This window comes from Xyrauchen texanus, chromosome 42 (genome assembly GCF_025860055.1).
Source record: "Xyrauchen texanus isolate HMW12.3.18 chromosome 42, RBS_HiC_50CHRs, whole genome shotgun sequence".
NCBI classification, from domain to species: Eukaryota; Metazoa; Chordata; class Actinopteri; order Cypriniformes; family Catostomidae; genus Xyrauchen; species Xyrauchen texanus.
In genome coordinates, this window is record NC_068317.1 from 3481687 (window position 1) to 3505111 (window position 23425).

The 23425-nt window shown below is 43.0% G+C and overlaps 1 protein-coding gene across 1 annotated transcript in view; it reads right to left on the minus strand.

The window, feature by feature from the left end:
* The window catches only part of LOC127634790 (probable G-protein coupled receptor 158), a 222415-nt gene that overhangs the window by 138985 nt on the left and 60005 nt on the right, over positions 1 to 23425 (minus strand). The window contains exon 3 of the mRNA XM_052114473.1: positions 5814 to 5916. Within this exon, the coding sequence (XP_051970433.1) occupies positions 5814 to 5916 (103 nt within the window). The remainder of the gene's footprint in view (positions 1 to 5813; positions 5917 to 23425) is intronic.

The following is a 23425-nucleotide window of genomic DNA, read 5'->3' on the forward strand; positions in this document are numbered from 1 at the left end:
TAGTCAAGTACTGTCCACTTAGACAAGAACATGCCATCTGATCGACATGTGTAAAGTAAATAAACCACAGTTCCACACACTTTGTATGCAACTCTAGTGGGTAAATCTGAAATCAAGTTTTGAGAACAAAGTGGAGTATACAGCTGTGCTTTATGATATCTTATTTACTTACTACGAAATGTTTAAAATAAAACTCTGAATATCTTTGTAAATTTGTTGTCACGAACCAAACAAATTTTGTTAATCAGCAAATATTACTTCCTCATTATAGCAGCCTAGTACCATATAAACACGGTTATGTTTCCCATTGGACTGATCAAGGGTGTGGATTTGGCTTGAACATTGGGGGGGGGGGGTAATTGCTTGTTTTGATTATTCGGGGGTTACTCCCCCTCCCCTTCTCCCCCAGAATCTACGCCCCTGGGATTGATGGGAGTACTTTAAAGTTCTTGCCTTTTGGTTTATTTACATTTTTTGTTTGAAACAATGGACATTCTGTCATGCAGTGAATAATTTGGATATAAAAGTTTTGTTAACCGATTATTTAGTTGTGTTCATTTTGGATTGATAACTCTTAGGAACAAAAAGTCACATGAAAATGATCATTGTCAAAACAAAAATTATGACCAAATTAATCTCTGCATATAATCTAACTGATTTGAAGGCAGATGAAACATTACATTTAAAAACGAACTGAGAAGTATTACACATTGCTGTGTTCAGAGGTGTCAAGGAAGTTGGCATGTATCTTCCAAATGTTCCAGTATCCTGACATCATGCATGCATTCTATACAGATTCCTCTTCTCAGCATTACATCATTCACAGCTAAAAATGACTCACGTTTGACATCCTTCTGTGGTTACATCACCTGGAAACTGGAGCTCACGTGTGCCCTTATGTTAAAAGAAATACCTCCTGCTTTGGCTACCGGGGATAGTGCTTTGAATTTTGGTAAGCACGTGCTGAGTTTAGATCAAGAAAAGTCAACCTGTTTTTGATTTTACTCTGAAATCAATCTGGAAGGAGGATCCTGTGGTAAATAAAGGTATTGAGGGCTTACTGAGGGCCAGACACTGACAGCATATCACTGATTACATTTCCCTTTCTTTCAGCCTGCCCTAGCATTTTGGGGGCCCCCTAACTACAGGTACACCTCATCAAACACACCAAACATAAATAACTAAGCAAGCTTAAACTATGTAAATAAACAAGTTAATTTATTGAAAAATATAAAAATTATGAAAATGTATATAATTTTTTGTAACTAATCAAACACAAAAATGCACAAATTAATAATTAACTTTAATGAAATTCCAAAAAATTAAGGCAAGGTAGATGCTATTTACACATATTGAGAATAGTGGTAGGTACTTTTTGCACACTGGTGTAAATTGTGGCAGATATGATTTGCACAGCAGTGTATTAAAGTGTATTCTAAAACAGTATACAATATAAGTCTAGGTTACTGTTGTAACCGCCTTTCCCTAATTCTTGAAGGCCTCGGTTACCCCTGAACTTGAGAAAAGGCCAATGAGAATTTGGCAGTCAGAAGGGAGGGAATCATGCCTCTGTTCATTCAGGTTTTGCACCGAGGAGCCGAGAAGATGTTTCGGCCTTTGCAGTGGCTCGGTTCAGCGTCGTGGCCAGGAAGACACAATGTCTCATTCTCTCCATCAGGGTTACATAACAGTAACATAGACGTTCCCCATCTGTCGCTCACTTCGACTTTGTGTCGAGAGAAGCGACACTAGGGGTCCCTATTCAGTCACGCCATACGCTGAACCGTGTATGTGCGCTGCTGATGCACCCCACGGAGACCACCAACTGCCCAGGCTGGGGGGAGGTAAAGAGTGGCGGTTTTCAGGCCACATGTGGAAATGGCGCGATGGTCAATCCTACCTGCTGAGAGGGAGAAGTTGCTACAAACACGGCGATCGGGGGCAGCGGGAACTGCCCAAGTGAGATGCAGTCTGCCCGAAGGGGGACCGTAACGTGGAAATACACACAGATGAATTAATCCACAAGGGCCCATCCTGTGGAGCACCTATTCCAGTACAGATTAATTTTAGTACCTGTAGTGGTTCTGGTCAGGAAATTCCTCCACTGAATTCTAGAGGGCTAGGGAGGAAGAACATCCAGGGAGCACGAATCTAGTCGACACTCCTGGGGGAAATGAGTGCACGTGATCACCTCAGTGGAGGGGAAGGGTGTTATGTGCAAGCGGAACACCCGGTCAGACGTTCTGCCTTCCCGAGTTCTATGTGTTCGGACCTGAGGGAACACGGGACAAGACCGACTCAACCCTGAGATTGTAAAATCTCATAAGGTGTTGGGTGTTGCCCAGGCCGCTGCTCTGCAGATGTCTGATAGGGTGTTGCCGTTGGCCAGTGCCCATGAGGATGCCACACTTCTCGTTGAGTGTGCTCGAACCTGCAAGGGGCAGGCATGGCCTGGATGTGATAGGCCAAAGCAATGGCATCAACAAGCCAGTGGGAAAGCCTCTGTTTGGAGACAGCTTTCCCTTTCTGCTGTCCACCAAAACAGACAAAGAGATGCTCAGAAGATCTAAAGCTCTTCATGCGGTCCACATAGGTACGCAAAGCACGTATCACAGCAATGAAAAGGCTGGGTCTGCCTCCTCCCGGGGAAGCAATTGCTGGTTCACTACCTGGTCCCTGAAGGGGGTCATAGGAACCTTGGGAACATAGCCTGCTCACGGTCTTAGGACGACATGGGTGTCTGCCGGACCGAACTCCAGGCAAGAGTCGCTGACAAAGAAGGCTTGCAGGTCCCCAACCCTCTTGATAGAAACAAGCGCGATCAGGAGGGCCATGTTCAAGGAGATCGCTTTGAGCTCGACTGATTCTAGGGGGGTCTCTGAAGGCCTGAAAGGACCCCATCCAGGGGCCAGACGTGGAGGTTACAGAGGTCTGGGCATGGATGCCAGAGCGTCCCCGTCCCTGAGAAAGAAGGTTATTCCTCAGGGGAATTCGCCAGGGAGGGGCTGTCACGAGGAGCGTGAGATCCGAGAACCAAGTCTGAAGACACCAGTGCTGAAGCAGTCTCATATGCATATGCCATATGCCCCAGGAGCCTCTGGAATTCTTTTAGAGGAACCGCTGTGCCTGGCTTGAATAAGGTGAGGCATTTCAGCACCCAATGCACGCGCTCGTTATTGAGACTGAGTCTAACTCCATGCCGAGAAAAGAGATGCTCTGAACCGGGACGAGCTTGCTCTTTTCCCAGTTGACCTGAAGCCCTAGACCAGTGGTTCCCAACCAGGGGGTCGGGACCCACTAGAGTGCCTCAGCACACTTCCAGGGGGGCCTCACGATGTCTTAAAATTATTTAAAATATGATAGATCATTATAATTTTAATATAATTATTAGAATTCAACTTACTGAAAATGCTAAATGTGTAATAACTACCTTTGACAGCTTGCTTTTTATGAAGAATATAGAGTTCTAGACATTTCTTGAAGGAAATATCTCATAATAGATACATTTTATATTATAAATATCTAATAGCCCACATGAGGTGGCCTTTGAAAATATTCTCCGAAAATGGGGGGCCTTGGAGTCAAAAAGGTTGAGAACCACTGCCCTAGACGGTTGAGGTGCCTGACCACCTGGTCCCTGTGGGTGCACAGTAACTCTTGAGAGTGGGCTATGATGAGCCAGTCATCGAGGTAGTTGAGTAAGCGGATGCCCACTTCCCTTTGCGGGGTAAGGGCTGTCTCTGCGACCTTCGTGAAGATGCGAGGGGACAGAATGCGAAGGGGAGGATCTTGTTCTGATACACCTGGCCATCGAACACAAACCATAGGATGGGCCGTGTCAAGGCAAGATAGATACATGGAAATACGCGTCCTTCAGGTCTACTGCTGTGAACCAATCTTGATGCTGGACGCAAGTTAGAATGAGTCTTTGCGTGAGCATTTTGAACAGGAGTTTGTGCAAGGCCCGGTTGAAAACTTGCAAGTCCAAGATCAATCCACCCGGTGAAACAGAGCCCCCCTGCCATTCCCAAATCGCCTCCATCGCCAGCAGTGTCATCCTCAATCCTGTGGGAAGAAGTGACGTGGAGGGGGGGGCAGCAGGTGTAGCGTTCCTCTTTAAGAAGGAAAGCCGCGACCGCAACGTTGCCATGGTTAGGTTCTCGCAGTGAGAACACAAACCATCCACAAATGCCAGTGTGACACACGAGGCAGCATCTGTGACCGTCAGGAGCGGAGAGAAATCGACCGCATCCAGGAACTACACAGGGGCGAAAGGGCATTTTTAGAAATACCTGAAAAGACGTTCAACGTCAGCTGTGTATTGCTCTTTTAGAGAAAATAAACTCTTTTATAAATATTCTCTTTTAGCAGCGCTGTCGAAGTGCATGGGGGCAAAGCTGCACTGCTGTGCAGAGAAGGAGAAAGCCACTGATATACACCGTAGATCCAACAGCATAAGCTCTGCAGAGGTGAGTGGAACAGTAAGTGATCTCAGCTCGCTGATCGCACAACCGCTCGGCTCCGAAGAAGAAATCTGAATGAACAGAGGCATGATTCCCTCCCTTTATACCCGTATGTCCAGGGGAGGGACATGCAAATTCTGTCTGCCAAATTCTCAATGGCCTTTTTTCAAGTTCAGAGGTAACCGAAGCCTTCAAGAAAGTCCCCTAGTGTCGCTTCACTCGACACAATGTCGAAGTGAGCGACAGACGGGGAACAACATATTCAATGCATGAAGTATTGTGGCGGAACTAAAATACATTGCTGGCAGTGGGACAAAACGCACCTGAATTTGTCGTGCCTCGTCACTACTGTTATAAAGGTGCAATATGTAATTTATTTACTGTACTAAAGCATATAATTATCATAATATGTTATATGAAACATGCTAAATTGAAAAACTGGCTTCTCCAAAAATAATGCTACAGCCAATATATTCTACTTTGAAATTTCCGTTCTGGGCAGGAATTTCTGTGTGCTTTGTACTGTGTCATCCCGCCCACTGCCCATTTAGTTTTTCGACACCCTGGTTGCCAGATTTGAAACAAGTTAGCGATCAAACACAGCATGCTGCAGCCATGGAAGCCAGCAACATTGACAGAGTTATACAAAATTCACATGAGCTAGTTTCAATTTTTTATAATTCGCAAACAAAAAAAAGCAAATGTTTCCATTAGCTGATCAGCTTACAGTCATTTGCTATTGATTAACCCATATTTGCTAATATGGGTTACTGACCAAAAGGTTGGGGGTTCAAGCCCCAGCACCGCCAAGATACCACTGTTGGGCCCTTGAGCAAGGCCCTTGACCGTATCTGCTCCAGGGGTACCGTTTCATGGCTGACACTGTGCTCTGACCCCAGCTTAGTTGGGATATGCGAAAACAACTGCATATCATTGGCTCTGTACGTGTGCACTGCACAATGACAATAAAGTTGAATCTTAATCTTAATCTTAATTATACTACACTATGCTATAATATACTGTACTATGCTATACTACACTATACTTTACTATGCTCGATTATATTATACTATTCTATTCTCTATTATAATGTACTGTATTAAACTATGCTATGATATACTATACTATACAGTACTATGCAATACTATACTACAGTACTGTACTATACTATGCTATATTATTCTGTAATAAACTATACTATACTCTACCAAAAAGCATCTGCTACAGTTACAGATAATGGTGATCAGATTTCGGCCAAATGCTAATTTCTGATTACACTTTTAGATTCCTTATGTTTTCTTTAAAACAAAACACATACACTGAGCCATAACATTTTAACTCAGTACTTACTTTTAATGCTGTTGACTGCAACTCTGCTTGGATGGTAAAAGCCACTTTTGCAGTGGCATCTGTACTTGTCCAGCACAAATCCATGACCAGGGATTGGCAAACACTGCAAAAAATAGAGAGAATATTGAAAAATAAAAACTGCACCTACAGAAAAATATACCAGGAAAAAGAGGCAAATGGGCCAAAAATGCATATATTCATGCATGATGTACTCACTCTTAAACATAAAGTTTATTCAATGGTTCTTAGGTCCAGCAAAGAAAACTCTGCTTAAAAAAACTTTTTTCCCACTGTATAGAGTTTCTACACTGTATGGTTCTATATGGTTTATAATATATAATATTATTAGAGTTCTGATTTAAACTCTGATTGGATTTATTTTAGACAGCTCTGGAATAAATGCACATTTGCAATTAGAAAGACAAAAGCTGACTATTTTATTGTTAAAACATCAACAAATAAATCACCAGGCCCTGATTATGTAGAACCTGTGCTTTTAAAAATGGCAGCTGATATTATTTAATCTCCTTTAATTTATCTCTTTAATATGTCATTAAAAACTAATGACATCCCATAAATTTGGAAATCAGCTTTTGTAGTTCCTTTATTGAAAGCTGAAGACCCTACTATCTTTAATAATTATAGACCAATTTCAAAGCTTTGTGTTCTATAAAAAATTATAGAAAGCCTTATTAGTGAACAGCTGACATGTTATCTTAATACAAATAAAGTTTTTTCTAATAATCAATCAGAAATTCGCAAAAAAACATAGTACTACAACTGCTGTTTTGAAAGTTCTAAACAATATTGCGGAATCTCTAGATAAGGGACGTCACTGTGCATCTCTTTTTATTGATCTATCAAAGGCTTTCAACAAAGTGGATCATGTAATACTGTTGCATGGTTTATCAAATATATTTTGGTTTAGAAATTATTTAAGAGGAAGATTTTTAAGGGTGTCCTCCAAGGATCTGTGTTGGGGCCCCTCTTATTTACTATTTATATACTGTAAATAGTCCTGATCATGATATTCAAAATGTGCAATTTCATTTTTATGCTGATTACAATGTTATGTATTGTAGTGCTTCCTCTAAGCAGCAAACTTTGCATAATCTACAATTTACTTTTGATGTCATTCATTTACGGCTTTACAATCAACTTTTTTTGAATGCTGATAAAACTAAACATATGTTATTTTAAAGTACAAAGAAACTAGCAAATAATCGTACTTCTCTTCAGTATTTAAAAGAAAATGGGATTAAGTTAGTCAAGAGTATAAATACCTTGGTATTATTATTGATGATACACTATCTTTTAGTTCTCACATTACACATAAAAATGTTAAAACAAAGCTATAGTTTTATTTGAGAAACAAGCTCTGTTTTTCATTTAATGTTAGAAAGAAACTTGTCTCTGCTACATTCTTACCAGTACTTGATTATGGGATGTTTTGTATCAGTTTGCTCCATCTTATCATCTTTCTTCTTTGGATGCTGTGTATCATTTATATTGAATTGTACACCCTCAACATATCATTGTACAGTACATTGTACAATAGAGTAGCTTGGCCTTCTTTGTCTATTAGAAGAGAAATGCATTGGTATACAACTATTTACAAGGCTATCTTGGGGTTCTTGCCTTCGTATCTCTGTTGTTTGATCCAACGGAAGAATGTTGGGAAATATTCCATTCGTTCTTAGAATTGTTATATTCTTTCTGTTCCCCATGTTCAAACTGAATTAGGAAAAAAGGCTTTTAGGTATGCAGCTCCGTTTGACTGGAATTCTCTTCAAGTGAAACTGAAGTTACAAAACCTGGTGTCTATGGAACCTTTAAAATGTATAAATTCGTCAGCTTGAAGATGAATCAATGATTTGTAAGTGTTTTTAGTATTGTAAATGTCTGTTTAAATGTATTTAAATTACAGTAGGCTGTGTATTTTTTTTTTTTTACTTATTTGCTGTACATCCTGGACACTCCTGTAAAAGAGATTTTTAATCTCAGAGAGGTTATTCTGGTTAAATAAAGGTTGTTATAATAATAATAATAATAATAATAATAATAGATGTTTCATTATAAGTTGTTCAGATCATAGTATCAGTGTAACGGCAAACTCTATTGTAATTAATTGTGAGTTGAGTCTCCTGTGGGCTTTGTGTGCAGAGTACCATTTGTAAGCAATCGGAGTTGTTCCCTACAGTATATAAATTATTTCAGATTGGTCACTTACAAGGTTCCATGTCTGTTCGGCTTAGAGATGCCAAGGTAGGCAGCAGACAGTAAGGCAACTCACTAGGTTTTAAAAGTCACTGCTCTTATGGCTTAATTATATGTTCTACATAGACTCTTCTGTATTAATAAAGACACACGACTAACTTGCTACTAATTGAAAAGAGTCACTAGGGAGACTGAGAAGCAATGACAAGTTTTGTCGCTGATTTCAGGTTCCATTTACGAGTAGTGTGGATATGATAGCACTAATTTAAATGGTCCTCTGATATATAATATTCAAAAAAGATATCCAGACACAGGTTTGGCACAGAGCCATTTGCATGTGCCAGGACATAATGAATATTTGAAGTAAAGACAGGCTCATTTGCTGAATTCAAAGAGGAAAATTAATTCCGTATCTGAGGTTATTCTTCATAAAACAATAGGTCAAGGGCGGGAGTGAATAATCATAATCCGCAGTATTTCAGGCCTAACTGTTTCACGACAGCAGTCCAGGCACCACAGCGGAGAGGTTGACCCCGAATCAATATCGATCCACTCCAGCACACACTTAACAAGCTATATAGAGCCAAATCCTTCATATTTCAGCAGAAGAGAAGAAACATCAGCCTTAATGAAGCACAGCACTGTAGGACACTTACACAAATCCATCTTTAGAGAGAAGAAACTGTATTTCTGTATCACGTGCTTCTATGGGATCAAGGTCTAAAGTCAGACAGCCACAGGAGAATAGCCAGAGAACATTACAGGGAAAAGAGCTGTTAGAATAAAACTTTCAAGAGTGATTTTTAAGATGTAATGTTTGGTGTTTATTGACTTGGTCAAGTCATTATTAGAATGTTTTGAAGAAACTGCACTCTTTAAACAGTGTCTGACAGGCAAAGCTATAAAAGAGTGTTTCAATGATCTAAGTACACTCAAGGGTGATTCTCATGAAATATTCTAGAAAATGTCCTAGTCATATTTAACCCCAAATCAATATGAAAAAAAGCTATATATTTATATATATAAATTGTTTCCACTATTCCCATTGCTTTCAATTATGTTTCTCATTACTGTAACATATTAATGCATTACAATAAAAAATATGCTTTTGTATAATGATTTTCTAAATTAAAATGAGGAGGTACTATCAGGATTAGGAGGGTTACTTTTGAAATGTATTTCACTAAAGATTACAGAATACATGCTGTAAAATTTAATTTGCAATGTATTCCGTTAGATTACTCAAGGCCAGTAACATATTCTAAATACTTTGGATTACTTTTTCAGCACTGGTGTTATGAATGGAGGCAGCGAAGCAGACGAGGAGATGCGGATCCAATCGCAGTTCAACTTTATTAAGTAAACAAACAGGCAAAACACAAAACACGGGAACAAAGGAAAAACCCTCAATGGGGAAATAAAACATAAAACTAGAAAACACGGGCAGGGAACACATACCAGGCTAACAACAACATTCAACGAACGACAAGGAGCGAACAAAAAGCAGGGCTTAAATACACAGTGAGTGATGACTGAATAAGACACAGGTGAGAACAAAATGGCAGTGATGATGGCAGGTGGATTCTGGGAAGTGTAGTTCTTTAACAATGACAAGTGAACACGAAGGCTAACAAAGAGACTAAGGGGCTACACAAGGGACAAAAGTGAAAACTAAGGAATGCAAAGGTGACAAACATGGCAGACAAAGGGCAACAGTGAAACAAGACAAGGAATTCCTAACATAGCCCCCCTCAAGGATCGGATTCCAGACGATCACAGTAACATAAAACAAAGCAAAAAATGTCCATGACTGGGGGGGGAGCTTGAGGTGGGCAGACAGACCAAGGGGGCAACAACGGGCAGACAGGCAGTCCAGGGGGCAACGAGGGGCAGACAGGCAGTCCAGGGGGCAACGAGGGGCAGACAGGCAGTCCAGGGGGCACAGAGGGCAGGCAGGAAGTCTAAGGGGGCACAGAGGGCAGGCAGGAAGTCCAAGGGGGCAACGAGGGGCAGATAGGAAGTTCAAGGGGGCACAAAGGGCAAGGACAGCTTCAGGTGTTCTGGGAGCTGGCCACCGGGCAAGGACAGGTTTGGGGAACCTGGGAGGAGGCCACTGGACAGGGACTGGGTCAGGGGGCCTGGGAAGAGGCCACAGGACGGGAACAGGGTCAGGAGGCCTGGGAGGAGGCCACAGGACAGGGACTGGGTCAGGAGGCCTGGGAGGAGGCCACAGGACTGGAACAGGTTCAGGAGGCCTGGGAGGAGGCCACAGGACAGGGACAGGGTCAGGAGGCCTGGGAGGAGGCCACAGGACAGGCACTGGGTCAGGAAGCCTGGGAGGAGGCCACAGGACAGGGACCGGGTCAGGAGGCCTGGGGGAAGGCCACAGGACAGGGACCGGGTCAGGAGGCCTGGGAGGAGGCCACAAAGGCGGTGACCTGGAAGGCTCTGGCGAGTGAAGCCACAAGAGGCTCGGGAGGCGGAGCCGCAGGGGGCTCGGGAGGCGGAGCCGCAGGGGGCTTGGGAGGCGGAGCCGAGGGAGGCTCAGGAGGCGGAGCCGAGGGAGGCTCTGGAGGCGGAGCTGAGGGAGGCTCTGGAGGCTCAGAGGCCTCAGGGGCAGAGCCGTGGGAGGCTCAGGAGGCAGAGCCGAGGAGGAGGAACCATGGAAAGCTTCGGGAGGCTCAGGGAGGAGGCCACAGGAGGCTCGGGAGGCAGAGCCGCAGGAGGCCTCGGGGAGGCTCAGCTGAGGACAGGCTCTGGGTCAGGAAGCCTGAGGGAGGCTCTGGAGGCTCAGAGGCCTCAGGGGCGGAGCCGTGGGAGGCTCAGGAGGCAGAGCCGAGGGAGGAGGAACCATGGAAAGCTCGGGAGGCTCACGGGGCAGAGCCGTGGGAGGCTCAGGAGGCAGAGCAGAGGGAGGCTCGAGAGGCGGAGCCCTGGAAGGCTCGAGAGGCTTGAGAGGCGGAGCCCTGGGAGGCTCAAGAGACTTGAGGGGTGGAGCCCTGGGAGGCTCAAGAGACTTGAGGGGTGGAGCCCTGGGAGGCTCGAGAGGCTTGAGAGGCGGAGCACTGGGAGGAGCTGAGAGGAGCCCTGGGAGGCTCAGGAGACTTGAGAGGCGGAGCCCTGGGAGGCTCGGGAGACTTGAGAGGCGGAGTCCTGGAAGGCTCAAGAGGAGCCCTGGAAGACTCGAGAGGCGGAGCCCTGGGAGGCTCGAGAGGCTTGAGAGGCGGAGCCCTGGGAGGCTCGAGAGGCGGAGCCCTGGAAAGCTCGGGAGGCGGAGCTCTGGAAATCTCGGGAGGCGGAGCTCTGGAAAGCTCAGAAAGCTCGGGAGGCGGAGCTCTGGAAAGCTCGGGAGGAGAAACCATGGAAAGCTCGGGAGGCTCAGGGGGCAGAGCCGTGGGAGGCTCAGGAGGCAGAGCAGAGGGAGGCTCGAGAGGCGGAGCCCTGGAAGGCTCGAGAGGCTTGAGAGGCGGAGCCCTGGGAGGCTCAAGAGACTTGAGGGGTGGAGCCCTGGGAGGCTCAAGAGACTTGAGGGGTGGAGCCCTGGGAGGCTCGAGAGGCTTGAGAGGCGGAGCACTGGGAGGTTCGAGAGGAGCCCTGGGAGGCTCGGGAGACTTGAGAGGCGGAGCCCTGGGAGGCTCGGGAGACTTGAGAGGCGGAGTCCTGGAAGGCTCAAGAGGAGCCCTGGAAGACTCGAGAGGCGGAGCCCTGGGAGGCTCGAGAGGCTTGAGAGGCGGAGCCCTGGGAGGCTCGAGAGGCGGAGCCCTGGAAAGCTCGGGAGGCGGAGCTCTGGAAAGCTCGGGAGGCGGAGCTCTGGAAAGCTCAGAAAGCTCGGGAGGCGGAGCTCTGGAAAGCTCGGGAGGCGGAGCTCTGGAAAGCTCGGGAGGCTCGGAAGGCGGAGCTCTGGAAAGCTCGGGAGGCTCAGAAGGCGGAGCTCTAGGAAGCTCGGGAGGCGGAGCTCTGGAAAGCTCGGGAGGCGGAGCTCTGGAAAGCTCAGGAAGCTCAGAAGGCGGAGCTCTGGAAAGCTCAGGAAGCTCGGGAGGCGGAGCTCTGGAAAGCTCGGGAGGCGGAGCTCTGGAAAGCTCGGGAGGCGGAGCTCTGGAAAGCTCGGGAGGCGGAGCTCTGGGAAGCTCGGAAGGCGGAGCTCTGGGAAGCTCGGGAGGCTCGAGGGGCGCAGGCTCTAGGATCGGCATGACCATTGGCGCTGGCTTTTGGTCAGTCCAGGCTATTGGCATTAGCCCGGGAACGGTCGAGGCTACAGGCGCTGGCTCAGGGACGGTCGAGGCTACAGGCGCTGGCTCAGGAACGGTCGAGGCTACAGGCGCTGGCTCAGGGACGGTCGAGGCTACAGGCACTGGCTCAGGGACGGTCGAGGCTACAGGCGCTGGCTCAGGGACGGCGAGGCTACAGGCGCTGGCTCAGGGACGCGGCTCAGGCTCAGGAGCGCTACAGCCGCTGACTCAAGGATGACCAAGGCGACAGGCACTGGCTCACTGACCTCTGAGGTGACAGGCACTGGCTCACTGACTGTGGTATGCGCTGGCTCACTGACTTCTGAGGCGACAGGTACTGGCTCACTGACCTCTGAGGCGACAGGCTCTGGCTGGGTGACTGTGGTATGCGCTGGCTTGGGTTCGCTGACCGTGGCTGACGAGGGCTCTGGCTCGCAGACCGGGGCAGGCGAGGGTTCTGGCTCGCTGACCGTAGCTGACGAGGGCTCTGGCTCGCAGACCGGGGCAGGCGAGGGCTCTGGCTCACTGACCGTAGCTGACGAGGGCTCTGGCTCGCAGACCGGGGCAGGCGAGGGCTCTGGCTCGCTGACCGTAGCTGACGAGGGCTCTGGCTCGCAGACCGGGGCAGGTGTGGGCTCTGGCTCGCTGACCGTGGCAGGCGGAGACTGGGGAGCAGAAGCCTTTCCTCTTCTCCTCCTGCGCCGGGAGGATGAAGCTGGCAACACTGGCTCGTTGGCCGTGGTAGGCGTGAAGGGACGAACCACGGGCGAAGGGAGAGTTACCACTGTGGGAGGAGTGGCAGGGTTCTCCTCGATGACGCCCACAGTAAACGGTGAACCGCAGGCCAGCAGAGTCTCCTCCACGAACGCGTGGAGCGTCCAGCCACGCGTTGCCTGTGGCAACCGCTCCTTGAGCGCACTGTTCAGGCTCGCCCGGAAAAACCCCACCAGGTCAGAGTCAGGGAATTCGGTGGCACTCACAATCGCGAGGAAATCGCGGATGTGGTCCTCCACCGGACGATTTCCCTGACTAAGGCTGAGCAGCTGACAGCTCGCTTTTCGAACCGCTGGATCCATGTTTGGTCGTTCGTTCTGTTACGAATGGAGGTAGTGAAGCAGACGAAGAGATGCGGATCCAATCGCAGTTCAACTTTATTAAGTAAACAAACAGGCAAAACACAAAACACGGGAACAAAGGAAAAACCCTCAATGGGGAAATAAAACATAAAACTAGAAAACACGGGCAGGGAACACATACCAGGCTAACAACAACATTCAACGAACGACAAGGAGCGAACAAAAAGCAGGGCTTAAATACACAGTGAGTGATGACTGAATAAGACACAGGTGAGAACAAAATGGCAGTGACGATGGCAGGTGGATTCTGGGAAGTGTAGTTCTTTAACAATGACAAGTGAACACGAAGGCTAACAAAGAGACTAAGGGGCTACACAAGGGACAAAAGTGAAAACTAAGGAATGCAAAGGTGACAAAAATGGCAGACAAAGGGCAACAGTGAAACAAGACAAGGAATTCCTAACAACTAGTAGATTTATTCACTTGTTTTGACAATAAAAACTCAAAATACACATGTTAAAAATACATTCTCTGAAAAACCCAAATATCTTATGCAGTGATGTTACTAAAACAAGATTAATCAAACTGATCTTGTTTTAAGGATTTTTTTATACTGTTACAGGAAAACAATACAAACATTATTATATGATTTTTGTCCTAATATCAAAGACCTTACTAGAAAAAAGAAACTATGAGGCGGCTGTGGCTCAGTTGGTAGAGCGGGTTGGCCACTAATTGCAGGGTTGGTGGTTCAAATCCTGGCCCACATGCTGAAGTGTCCTTGGGCAAGACACTGAACCCCAAGTTGCTCCCAATGGCAGGCATAGCAGCTCTGCCACCATTGGTGTATGAATGTGTGTGTGAATGGGTGAATGGGTGAACAGTGTAAAGCGCTTTGAATACCGATAAGGTTAAGAAAGTGCTATATAAGACCATTTACCATTTATGATCCAACGTGAATTTTCTTGATAAAAATATGATCGTGTCTGAAATAGTATTTTATCTTAGCCTAAAGCTGACAATTTACACAAGGTTTATTTATATTTCTTCTGCTTCAAACTTACTTCAAACTTACTTCAAACGTACTTCACTGACTGCTCGTATGAATGTAACACATCCCGTTACATGTATTCTGCTAATCCCCAACCCTGGGTACAATTATGTATAAATAATGTATAAATACCTTATAATTGAAATAATAATATATATGATAACACTTTGTGATAATTTTGATTAATAAATCATTAACTAACATTATATAGGCCCAATGCTTAAAAGATCATTAGTTAATGTACATTCAGATATGCGAGATAATGCACTTATTTATGTTTATTAATTAATGTAACTAAAATTAATGAATGATCTGTTAAGCATTATGTAATGTAAATTCAAAAACTTACAAATGCCATCAAACTTTCATATTTAGCCTCACACTTTATAACATCTACAAATTATATTAACAAGCATAAATCAAACAGATAATTACATTTAACACTAATGTATTTGTTCATATGAACAATACTTTTTCAGCATAGTATAGTACATGTAATAATAATTGTTTTAATCAAATGATATTTCAGTAATCATTAGTTAATGCACTATGAAATAACTATGAACAATTGCATTTTTATTAACAAACATTAACAAAGATTAATACATACTGTACAAATATATTGTTAAAATGTCATGATACCTAATGCATTAACTAATGTTAGCCTAGTGTTAAACTATACACCTAGTGTGAATAACTAACACTCCTGGAAACATAATAACAATTTGATGTTAAGGTTCATAGTAAGTGCATTTTTAATACATTTATAATGCATCTTATATACAGGTGTTAGTTTATTTGATTATTCCCATCCCCCTGGAATCTACGCCGCTGGCCACACCCCCAATATTTTTCATCATGTACTCTGGGCACTGCACCTTTCAGAAATTCCTGCAATAAAAGCAACAGGAATCCCACAACTATTAGCAGTTTCTGCCTGAAATGAGGGGAAAAGACTCTAGAGTTGTGTGTGCTCATGCTGAGAGGCAAGGACTGTGTCTTCTGATGAAGAGCAGGTGAGAGCTTCAGTTGGAACACTCTATCCTAATTAAAGGCAGACAGACACAGACTGTGTCAGATCTCTGCCGCTGGGAGGATACAGGATGGCTTCAGGGGCTCTACACACTCTCAGACCGTTCACTTATAATCAGGGGAAGAGAGACAGAAAGTGACAGAGAAAGCTGGATTGATTAAGACTGAGGCTATAGGTGTTGGGTTAAATATGAGAGCTGGAATACATTAACTCTGTCTCCTCACACTGCCTTATGCATCTGATAGAGGAAAATATATGTAGATTGCAACTGTAGGATTCTGGAAGTAAAATTGTCATTTAAAATCAACAAAGACAAATTTATGTTTAGCGATAACCTGTAAACATTTCAAGGCAGACCTGCCATGAGCTCAGAAGTTTGTAAAATATGGTAAATGCTTCTGTAGATGTCATAAGTCAGTGTGATTTCAACATTAATTGTGAAAAATTGTTTAATTGTCAAATTCCAGGTGAATGAACTACACTACCAGTAATTCTGGTGAGAGATCCACCAATCAGTGAAGTCACTGTTTCCATGGAAACAAGAAGGGTTGTCATAAGGTTTTCCACACTGATTGAATTTAGTCACATGTAAATCAGCAAACTGGTGTACACAATTCAGGAATTTTCCAATTTTGGACCTTCTGGATTTTTGAGACAGACCCCTTGAGGTCCATTGAAAACTGCTGAATTTGAACAGAAATCTCACAGAAAATTTATAAGAACTAGGGCTGTCGATTTAATGCAAAATTAACGCAACTAATCGCAATGCCCGCAATGATATGGAAGATTCTTGAGAAATGCAAGCTTGTAGTACCACCTGTTTACTCCAGATGGCAGTAAGTGAAATTTCAGCTGTACGAGCAACACACAGTTTATACAGTGAAGAAAACACTTCAGTAGGCAGAACAACACAAACACGTTCTTGCGTTCAAAACACATGATGGAGTGCAAATTCGAACTAAGGGATCTCAAGATGAGTTCTAAGTATTAAACTATATTTAACTTGACACAGTGACCTAAACATTTTTTACACAAGCATGTCTGATGCAGGTGTAAATTGACGGGCTCTTAAACAAGCCCCATAATAAATCTCCAACTGATTGACAAATTCACTTGTGTAATGGATTACTGTGAACTGTGTGCCAATGATTGACTTATGATCAATAATATGGTAGTAAACAATACATTGTATTCTAAAGCCGCTTTTTGTATTGTCTTATCAATTATTAACTCTTCTGCTACAGGAATGTAATGCATTTTAATTATCTGAATAGTTTTATTATTTATATAATTTTTAAATATTTAAATATAACTATGTATAATTATTTCATCGTTATATATTGAATTATTGTTATATGAGGGGCTTTTTCAGCAAATATTTGTATATGTAATTAATTCAATAGAAATTTTGTATCAATTGACAGCACTAATAAAAACAAAAAAAAAAGAAGTTTCTGAAAATGTTAAAAAGACAAATATGCCCGAACAGATTCAATTACATGATTCACAACGCTTCTGAGTAGTTAATTCAAACCATAAAGGCTGTTAAAAGTACACAGTATTCTGCCTTTGTCTTTTTCCCCTTTAGCAAATGCTGTAATGAGATTAATCTCAGAGCTGGTTGGATTAATTCAAGCCTTATAACTATTAAACATGATCTTGTGAAATGTCTGTAACTGTGGTGACATTTTACAAAAAGATATTATGTGGTTCAAGATAATATTGTTCATTACATGATTCTCAGCAGTTCTGAGGTGAAATGACCACTGTGTGGCGCTAACAGCGAGTTCAATTTTCTTCTAAACAACAAGGTTTTTAAGGTTAATGCTCTATTGAGTTTAAATTCAACAAAACCTACCTGTGTTTATTAACTGATAATCTGCTTTCTTACAAGTAAAAACTAAGTAAAACAGCAATTAAAAAAATTGTTGTTTGAGTGCCTCATTTCATTTCACCAGGAAGCAGCCGTGAAATGTACAACGATCTAGGTGAAAATTATTTTGCAATTATTTTGTTACTACATAAATCATAAAAACATGATTCGATGAGACCAATTTGGATATATTTCTTGAAGATCGCATCTCTATGAAGAAAATGAATGAGCAAAAACTGTTGAGCTCTATTTTGTCATTTGCAAAAGCAAAAATTAAACAGTTGCTAAGAAATGCAATGTAAATGCTAATAGAGTAAACAAAGTGTATTTTACAATAGTGAATCACAGTTTAAAGAGGTGGAATTGATTTAATTTGTCCACCATAAATCACAGTGACCACTGTCCACCTGTTTACTACAGTGTCCTCTTCCCTGTCTCTCTTATTCTCTCTTTGTCTCTCTATGAATGTCAGAGGCATAGCTTTGGCAGCTATCAGTGTGTGTGTGTGTGTGTGTGTGTGTGTGTGTGTGTGCGCGCGAGAGCTGATGAGTCTCAATTTCTGTTGAGACATTCAGATGGTAGAGTCAGAATTTGGCATAAACAGAATGAGAACATGGATCCATCATGCCATGTTACCACTGTGCAGGCTGGTGGTGGTGGTGGTTTAATGGTGTGGGGGATGATTTCTTGGGCCCCTTAGTGCCAACTGGGTATCATTTAAATGCCACGGTCTACCTGAGCATTGTTTCTGACCATGTCCATCCCTTTATGGCCACCATGTACCCATCCTCTGATGGCTACTTCCAGCAGGATAATGCACCATGTCACAAAGCTCGAATCATTTCAAATTGGTTTCTTGAACATGACAATGAGTTCACTGTACTAAAATTGCCCCCACAGTCACCAGATCTCAACCCAATAGAGCATCTTTGGGATGTGGTGGAATGTGTGCCCTGGATGTGCATCCCACAAATCTCCATCAACTGCAAGATGCTATCCTATCAATATGGGCCAACATTTCTAAAGAATGCTTTCAGCACCTTGTTGAATCAATGCCACGTAGAATTAAGGCAGTTCTGAAGGCGAAAGGGGGTCAAACACAGTATTAGTGTGGTGTTCCTAATAATCCTTTAGGTGAGTGTATATACTTATTAAACATCATGGGTTTATAATTCACTGTGCCCCCTTACTTCGATCCATGCAGTGGTATGTGGTGTTCTGTGTGTGGAGACAGATCAATGGCTTTAGTTGAGCAAAAAAAATAACATATAGTTTTAGAGTTTTGCATATCTACAAAATCCACGAATTTCCTTGTCCTTCAGACGGCGACGATGGAACACACACACTCATTTTAGCAATGTTAAATTTAATTAGTGTATAGTGACAAGCCTGCCCTCTCAGAAATTGCAAATGCCCCCTGATGTATTATAAATATTTCATCCTATTAAAATACAAGATTGACCAGTGCCAGATCAGCCACTGACATTAAGAACAGGAAACACTAATATCTAATATCTCTATCATAGACCTCCTTGGGTGCAACCGGCCCAACACACCAGCATCCTATGATGGCGACCAGCATCCAAAACCCCACAAATGCTTGTGACCAGCAATGCTGCTCGTTTTAGCAGGGTGTGCTGGTATATTAGAGCCTGTGAGAGACTCCAGCCATGATGGCAGGATCACTGTTAGTTTCACTGACCATCTCTCCATTTATTATCACCATAACAAATTGCTTTAATTACCCTTACATTGTTTGTTTGTAAAATTGAATTGTTTTGCTATCTCACAAGCAAGATTCTGAGAATATGCAAGCATAAGCAAACCTCTTCCTCAAATTGGCCTGGGAGTACAGAACAATAATGCTGTGGAGTGAATCTATTTTTGTGGTGCTTTAAAACAGCAGGAGGGCCTTTGAAAGTGCTGCTAAACTTAGAACAGCTGCACACAGCGAGCAGCTCATCATTTTGTGTCTGTGAGGCTGACAGGTCCAGGAACAGTGTAAAGCAGAACAGCACAGTTGGACGGAGGGTTAGATCGGCCTGCAGGTCAAACGCTGGCCATACGGAGAGAAGCTGTCCAGAGACCGGGATGCAGATCAACTATTAAGCTGCCTTGGATCTAATATCCATCCTCGGGTGTCTCCACGACAGCTGAGGGTGTAAATAAAACAGCCTGATCTGTCTGCGCCATATGCTGCTTAGCAGAAGGCAGAGTCTGGCAGCTTCCACGATAATATTATAAACAAAAGGTGCACTGCAGCCAGAAATAGGTCTCCTGGTGTCTTGCTACAGCTTTCCCTGTCTACTCATCAAGTTTCCTCTTTTACTTTGTCAACTGCTTCCTGTTTATCCATCGTTAAATGTGTTAGGGTTGGGCAAGTAATGTTCATGCTTTAATGCTATAGAGATTATGGTTAATGTATTCATAAGATGAATCTGTCACCCGAATCCTGAAATATGCATGAAAGTCTGTGTCTGTTTCTTGTGATTATTCTCATCATTACCTCCTTACCACTCGAGCACCACCACTACTCCCCTCACCAAACCTCACTTATCGAGAACACACTGCAAGGAGTCATTCACAGAAGATACAGTATTTTCTGGTGCTCAAAAACTGTTGGCAACAGAATAGAATTATATGAGCCTGATTTCATGAAATGACAGAAATAATCACGTGGTCATTACACTTCTCGTGGCAGTTCCGATGTAAAAAGGGAGTTAAATGTTCTTCTAAACAGATTATGTTTTTAAGGTTAATGCTCTATTGAGTTTTAAATGAACAAAACCAGGTTGAATTGTATGCAAGGTTCTCGAGACACATTTTTAAAAGAACAACCACCGTGCGCAACACCTTATCCAATTTTCGTGAGCATGCTAAAACTAAGCACAATTTTCATGCCAGCACAATGCTCAAGTAGGTGTGGGTGGGTGTATTTGCGGGTGTAAGCATGCAAACTGTAGGTGGATTTTATGGTTAATGATGTGTCTCAAAGAACAATTAGCTATTTTCCTGAGAAATAGGTCTTCGTTCTAAGACATTTTAAAAGTCAAGTCAATTCAAGTCAAGTAAATTTTATTTGTATAGCGCCTTTCACAACACACATCGTTTCAAAGAAGCTTTACAGAAGATCAGCATTAACAGAAGATAAAACTGTAATGTCTATAAAAAATATAGTGGAATGTGTAATTACGGCAATCACAGCTGTATCCGTTTTATGAAACTTTATGAGATTTGTGTAAAACTTTCTCTATGTCATGGTTTATTTTTCAATAATAATAATTCTTATTCGTATTATTATGTTAACAATTGCATTTATGATTTTATATTGGTATTTTTCCACCTGTTGTTAAAGAGTGATTTTTAAGTCACTGCGAAAGTTACAAAAATGCCGTGAAAAAAGTTGGAGAGTGTAAAATGTTTGTATATGAGAAGGTGGTTATAAAATAACAATTGTTTTTTATAGCTAATAAATTAATTTACATTTTTAAAGCAAAATCAACAGTAGAAGTAAAGTGTGTGCCATTACAATCACTGTTAATACCAGCCATAGTCTGTGTGTCAGTAGATCAACCTGATGAATAATACTAACATTCACTATAATTTAATGGAGCATACATCCAAATCCTGACGAGAACTACATATTTCATGCATATAAAAGGAGCATGTCACTGTAATAGAGATGTACCTGACATTCAACAACAACACAATTAATGAAAATCAAAAGGACCTAAGTCAAATTCTTATGGTGCTTGAGGGAATGGACTAATACAGTATAATAGGACGCAGACGGTACAACAACCGAAGAAAAACCTCTGAATTAAATTGCTCTGAATTAGCACTTTGTGTGCGCAATTTTGCCAAAAATAACTTGTGCCTAGACTTCCACAACAATACCCAAACTTCATGGCCATGCCCACTGACTTTGTAGACCTTTATAGATATAAAACAAATAAAACTATGACTTCTACAGCCACTTTTGTAAAGTATATTTGATCATTTACTCATCTGACACTAATGCAAATATTCAAATGTATGTGATTTATTGTGATTAATCACAATAATATCATGTAATTCATTTGTGATCAATTGACAGCCATACTTTAAACATGGGACTTTCAGGCTGAGATGGTACAGTGTGTTAGCATGGGACTGGTGTGACTTGCCAATCTCTCAACTCATGTCATTACCAACCAAAAATGAAAGCGCAGAGTGAGGTCAAACACAAGCTTCACCTAGTTTATCACAGATTCTTCAAAAAGGTCTTGTACTGTATGTCTGAAATGGTCAGCTTAACCGATATAATATGCATTTGATGTTAGTTATGTGTTAAAATGTGTTTTGTTTTCAGTGTATGCTGTCTCTTTTGTATGGTTGGGTGGGTTGTTGGGGTCATATAGGCATGTGTGGGCTCCAGTTTCAGGGTGAAATGTCCATAGAGTGGAGCCAAAATGTTTTTTGTTTTTTTTGTTTTAGCTGTAAGTTATGGAAAACAGTCAGAAGGAATACATACTGTATGTGATTAACTTTACCCCCTAACCTCAACACCAGCCCTAATCCTAACTGTCAGTGGAGTATAAACATAATTTTAGAGCAAAAATGCAACCTCCAAATCATGCTCACCATTGTTTATGTGAACACGATTTCTTCCTGGTTCCCATGGGATAAGAACTTGAGTCTTGAATGGAGTTGATTTCAAGGTACATGAACTTTCAGAGGGAAGATTTAGATTTTCAGTGTGATCAACAGTTTTAGGTATAATCTGATTACAAAATAGTTTGTGCCAATAATGTAAGAATTTTCAATTCAAAAGTAGTGTAGCGCATTACATTTCACATTCTTGTAGATCACAGTTATTGACATTCAATTTTAATTACTTTACTTAGATTACTCTATAAACAATTTAATGTAATATCAACAGTAACTTACTGAAAACAAATAACCAGCAAGCTGCTGTATTCCATACTACAGTAAAATTACTGTAAATCTACAGTAGGTTACAGCATACTGTATAATGATTTACAGTATGTACTGTGCAGTAAAATTAATTACGCTAGTTGTTTGTATGATTTCTATTAAAATATGTATACTGGCTGTAAAGGTAATTGTTTGTATGCTGTGAATTAAACTGCAGTGTTTGGGAACAAGAATACCCAGCCGCTGCACTGTGGGTGTCTGGACATTTTTAAAACCATCTTTAGAGTCAGGAGCTTGTCAGACACTGACTCTAGAAGTTCAAAGGGGGTCTCAACCAGACCATCAAGGACTATAGCTAAGTCCCAGGAAGGGATCCTGGTTCTAACGGGAGGCCTCAGTCGCTGAAAGAAGCGAGTAAGCAAGGGATGTTTCCCCCAGTGGCACCCCGACAATCAAGGCATGGCAAGCGGACAGGGCGGCCACATAAATCCCTGAGAGTGGCGGGGCACGTGCCTGCTGATAATTATCCTGCAGGAAGTCCAGAACTGAAGCAGTCTGGCAGTTAACTGGATCTGCATTACGTGCAGTGCACCACCTCTGAGGTAGATATTTTGCACACCCCGTCCCCCACAAGGTTGGGTGCAAGACCTTTAGGATTTCCGCTTTTTGGAAATAATGGTCCTGAGGTCTTGCTTTGGAGGCTGCTGAGGGTGACGAAGTGATCCCCAATCTTTACGAGGGAGAGCGTGACTCACCACACTTTGTTTTTTAGCCTCCCTTCTAAACAGCCCCTCCTGCTGAGTGCGGTGAGGAAGGAATTGCACAAAGGCTTCCTCGTGTTTTCTTCGCCTCTTGAAACCTGGTGATGACCGTATTCACTGAATCCCTGAACAGGCCGGAAGGTGAGACCGGGGTATCAAGTAGGAACTTCTCTGTGCAGACCAAAGCAGCAAATGAACGGCCGACAGTGCGAGCCACCTGCTTGGTTTCACAGAGTTGACACTAGGGGTCCCAATGGAAAAATGTCACAAGAGCTGAACAGGGTTACGTGGACTGGCGGTGCGAGACAGGCATACCTGTGTGCCTAGTAGCCAGTGCAGCAAGCCATCACTTAACTACCCCAAACACACTGGCAGGCATGAAGCGGTCCCCTGCACCTAGGGGAATGGCTAACTGCTCAGGAGTATATGGACTGGCTGGCCCAGCCGTGGCCTTC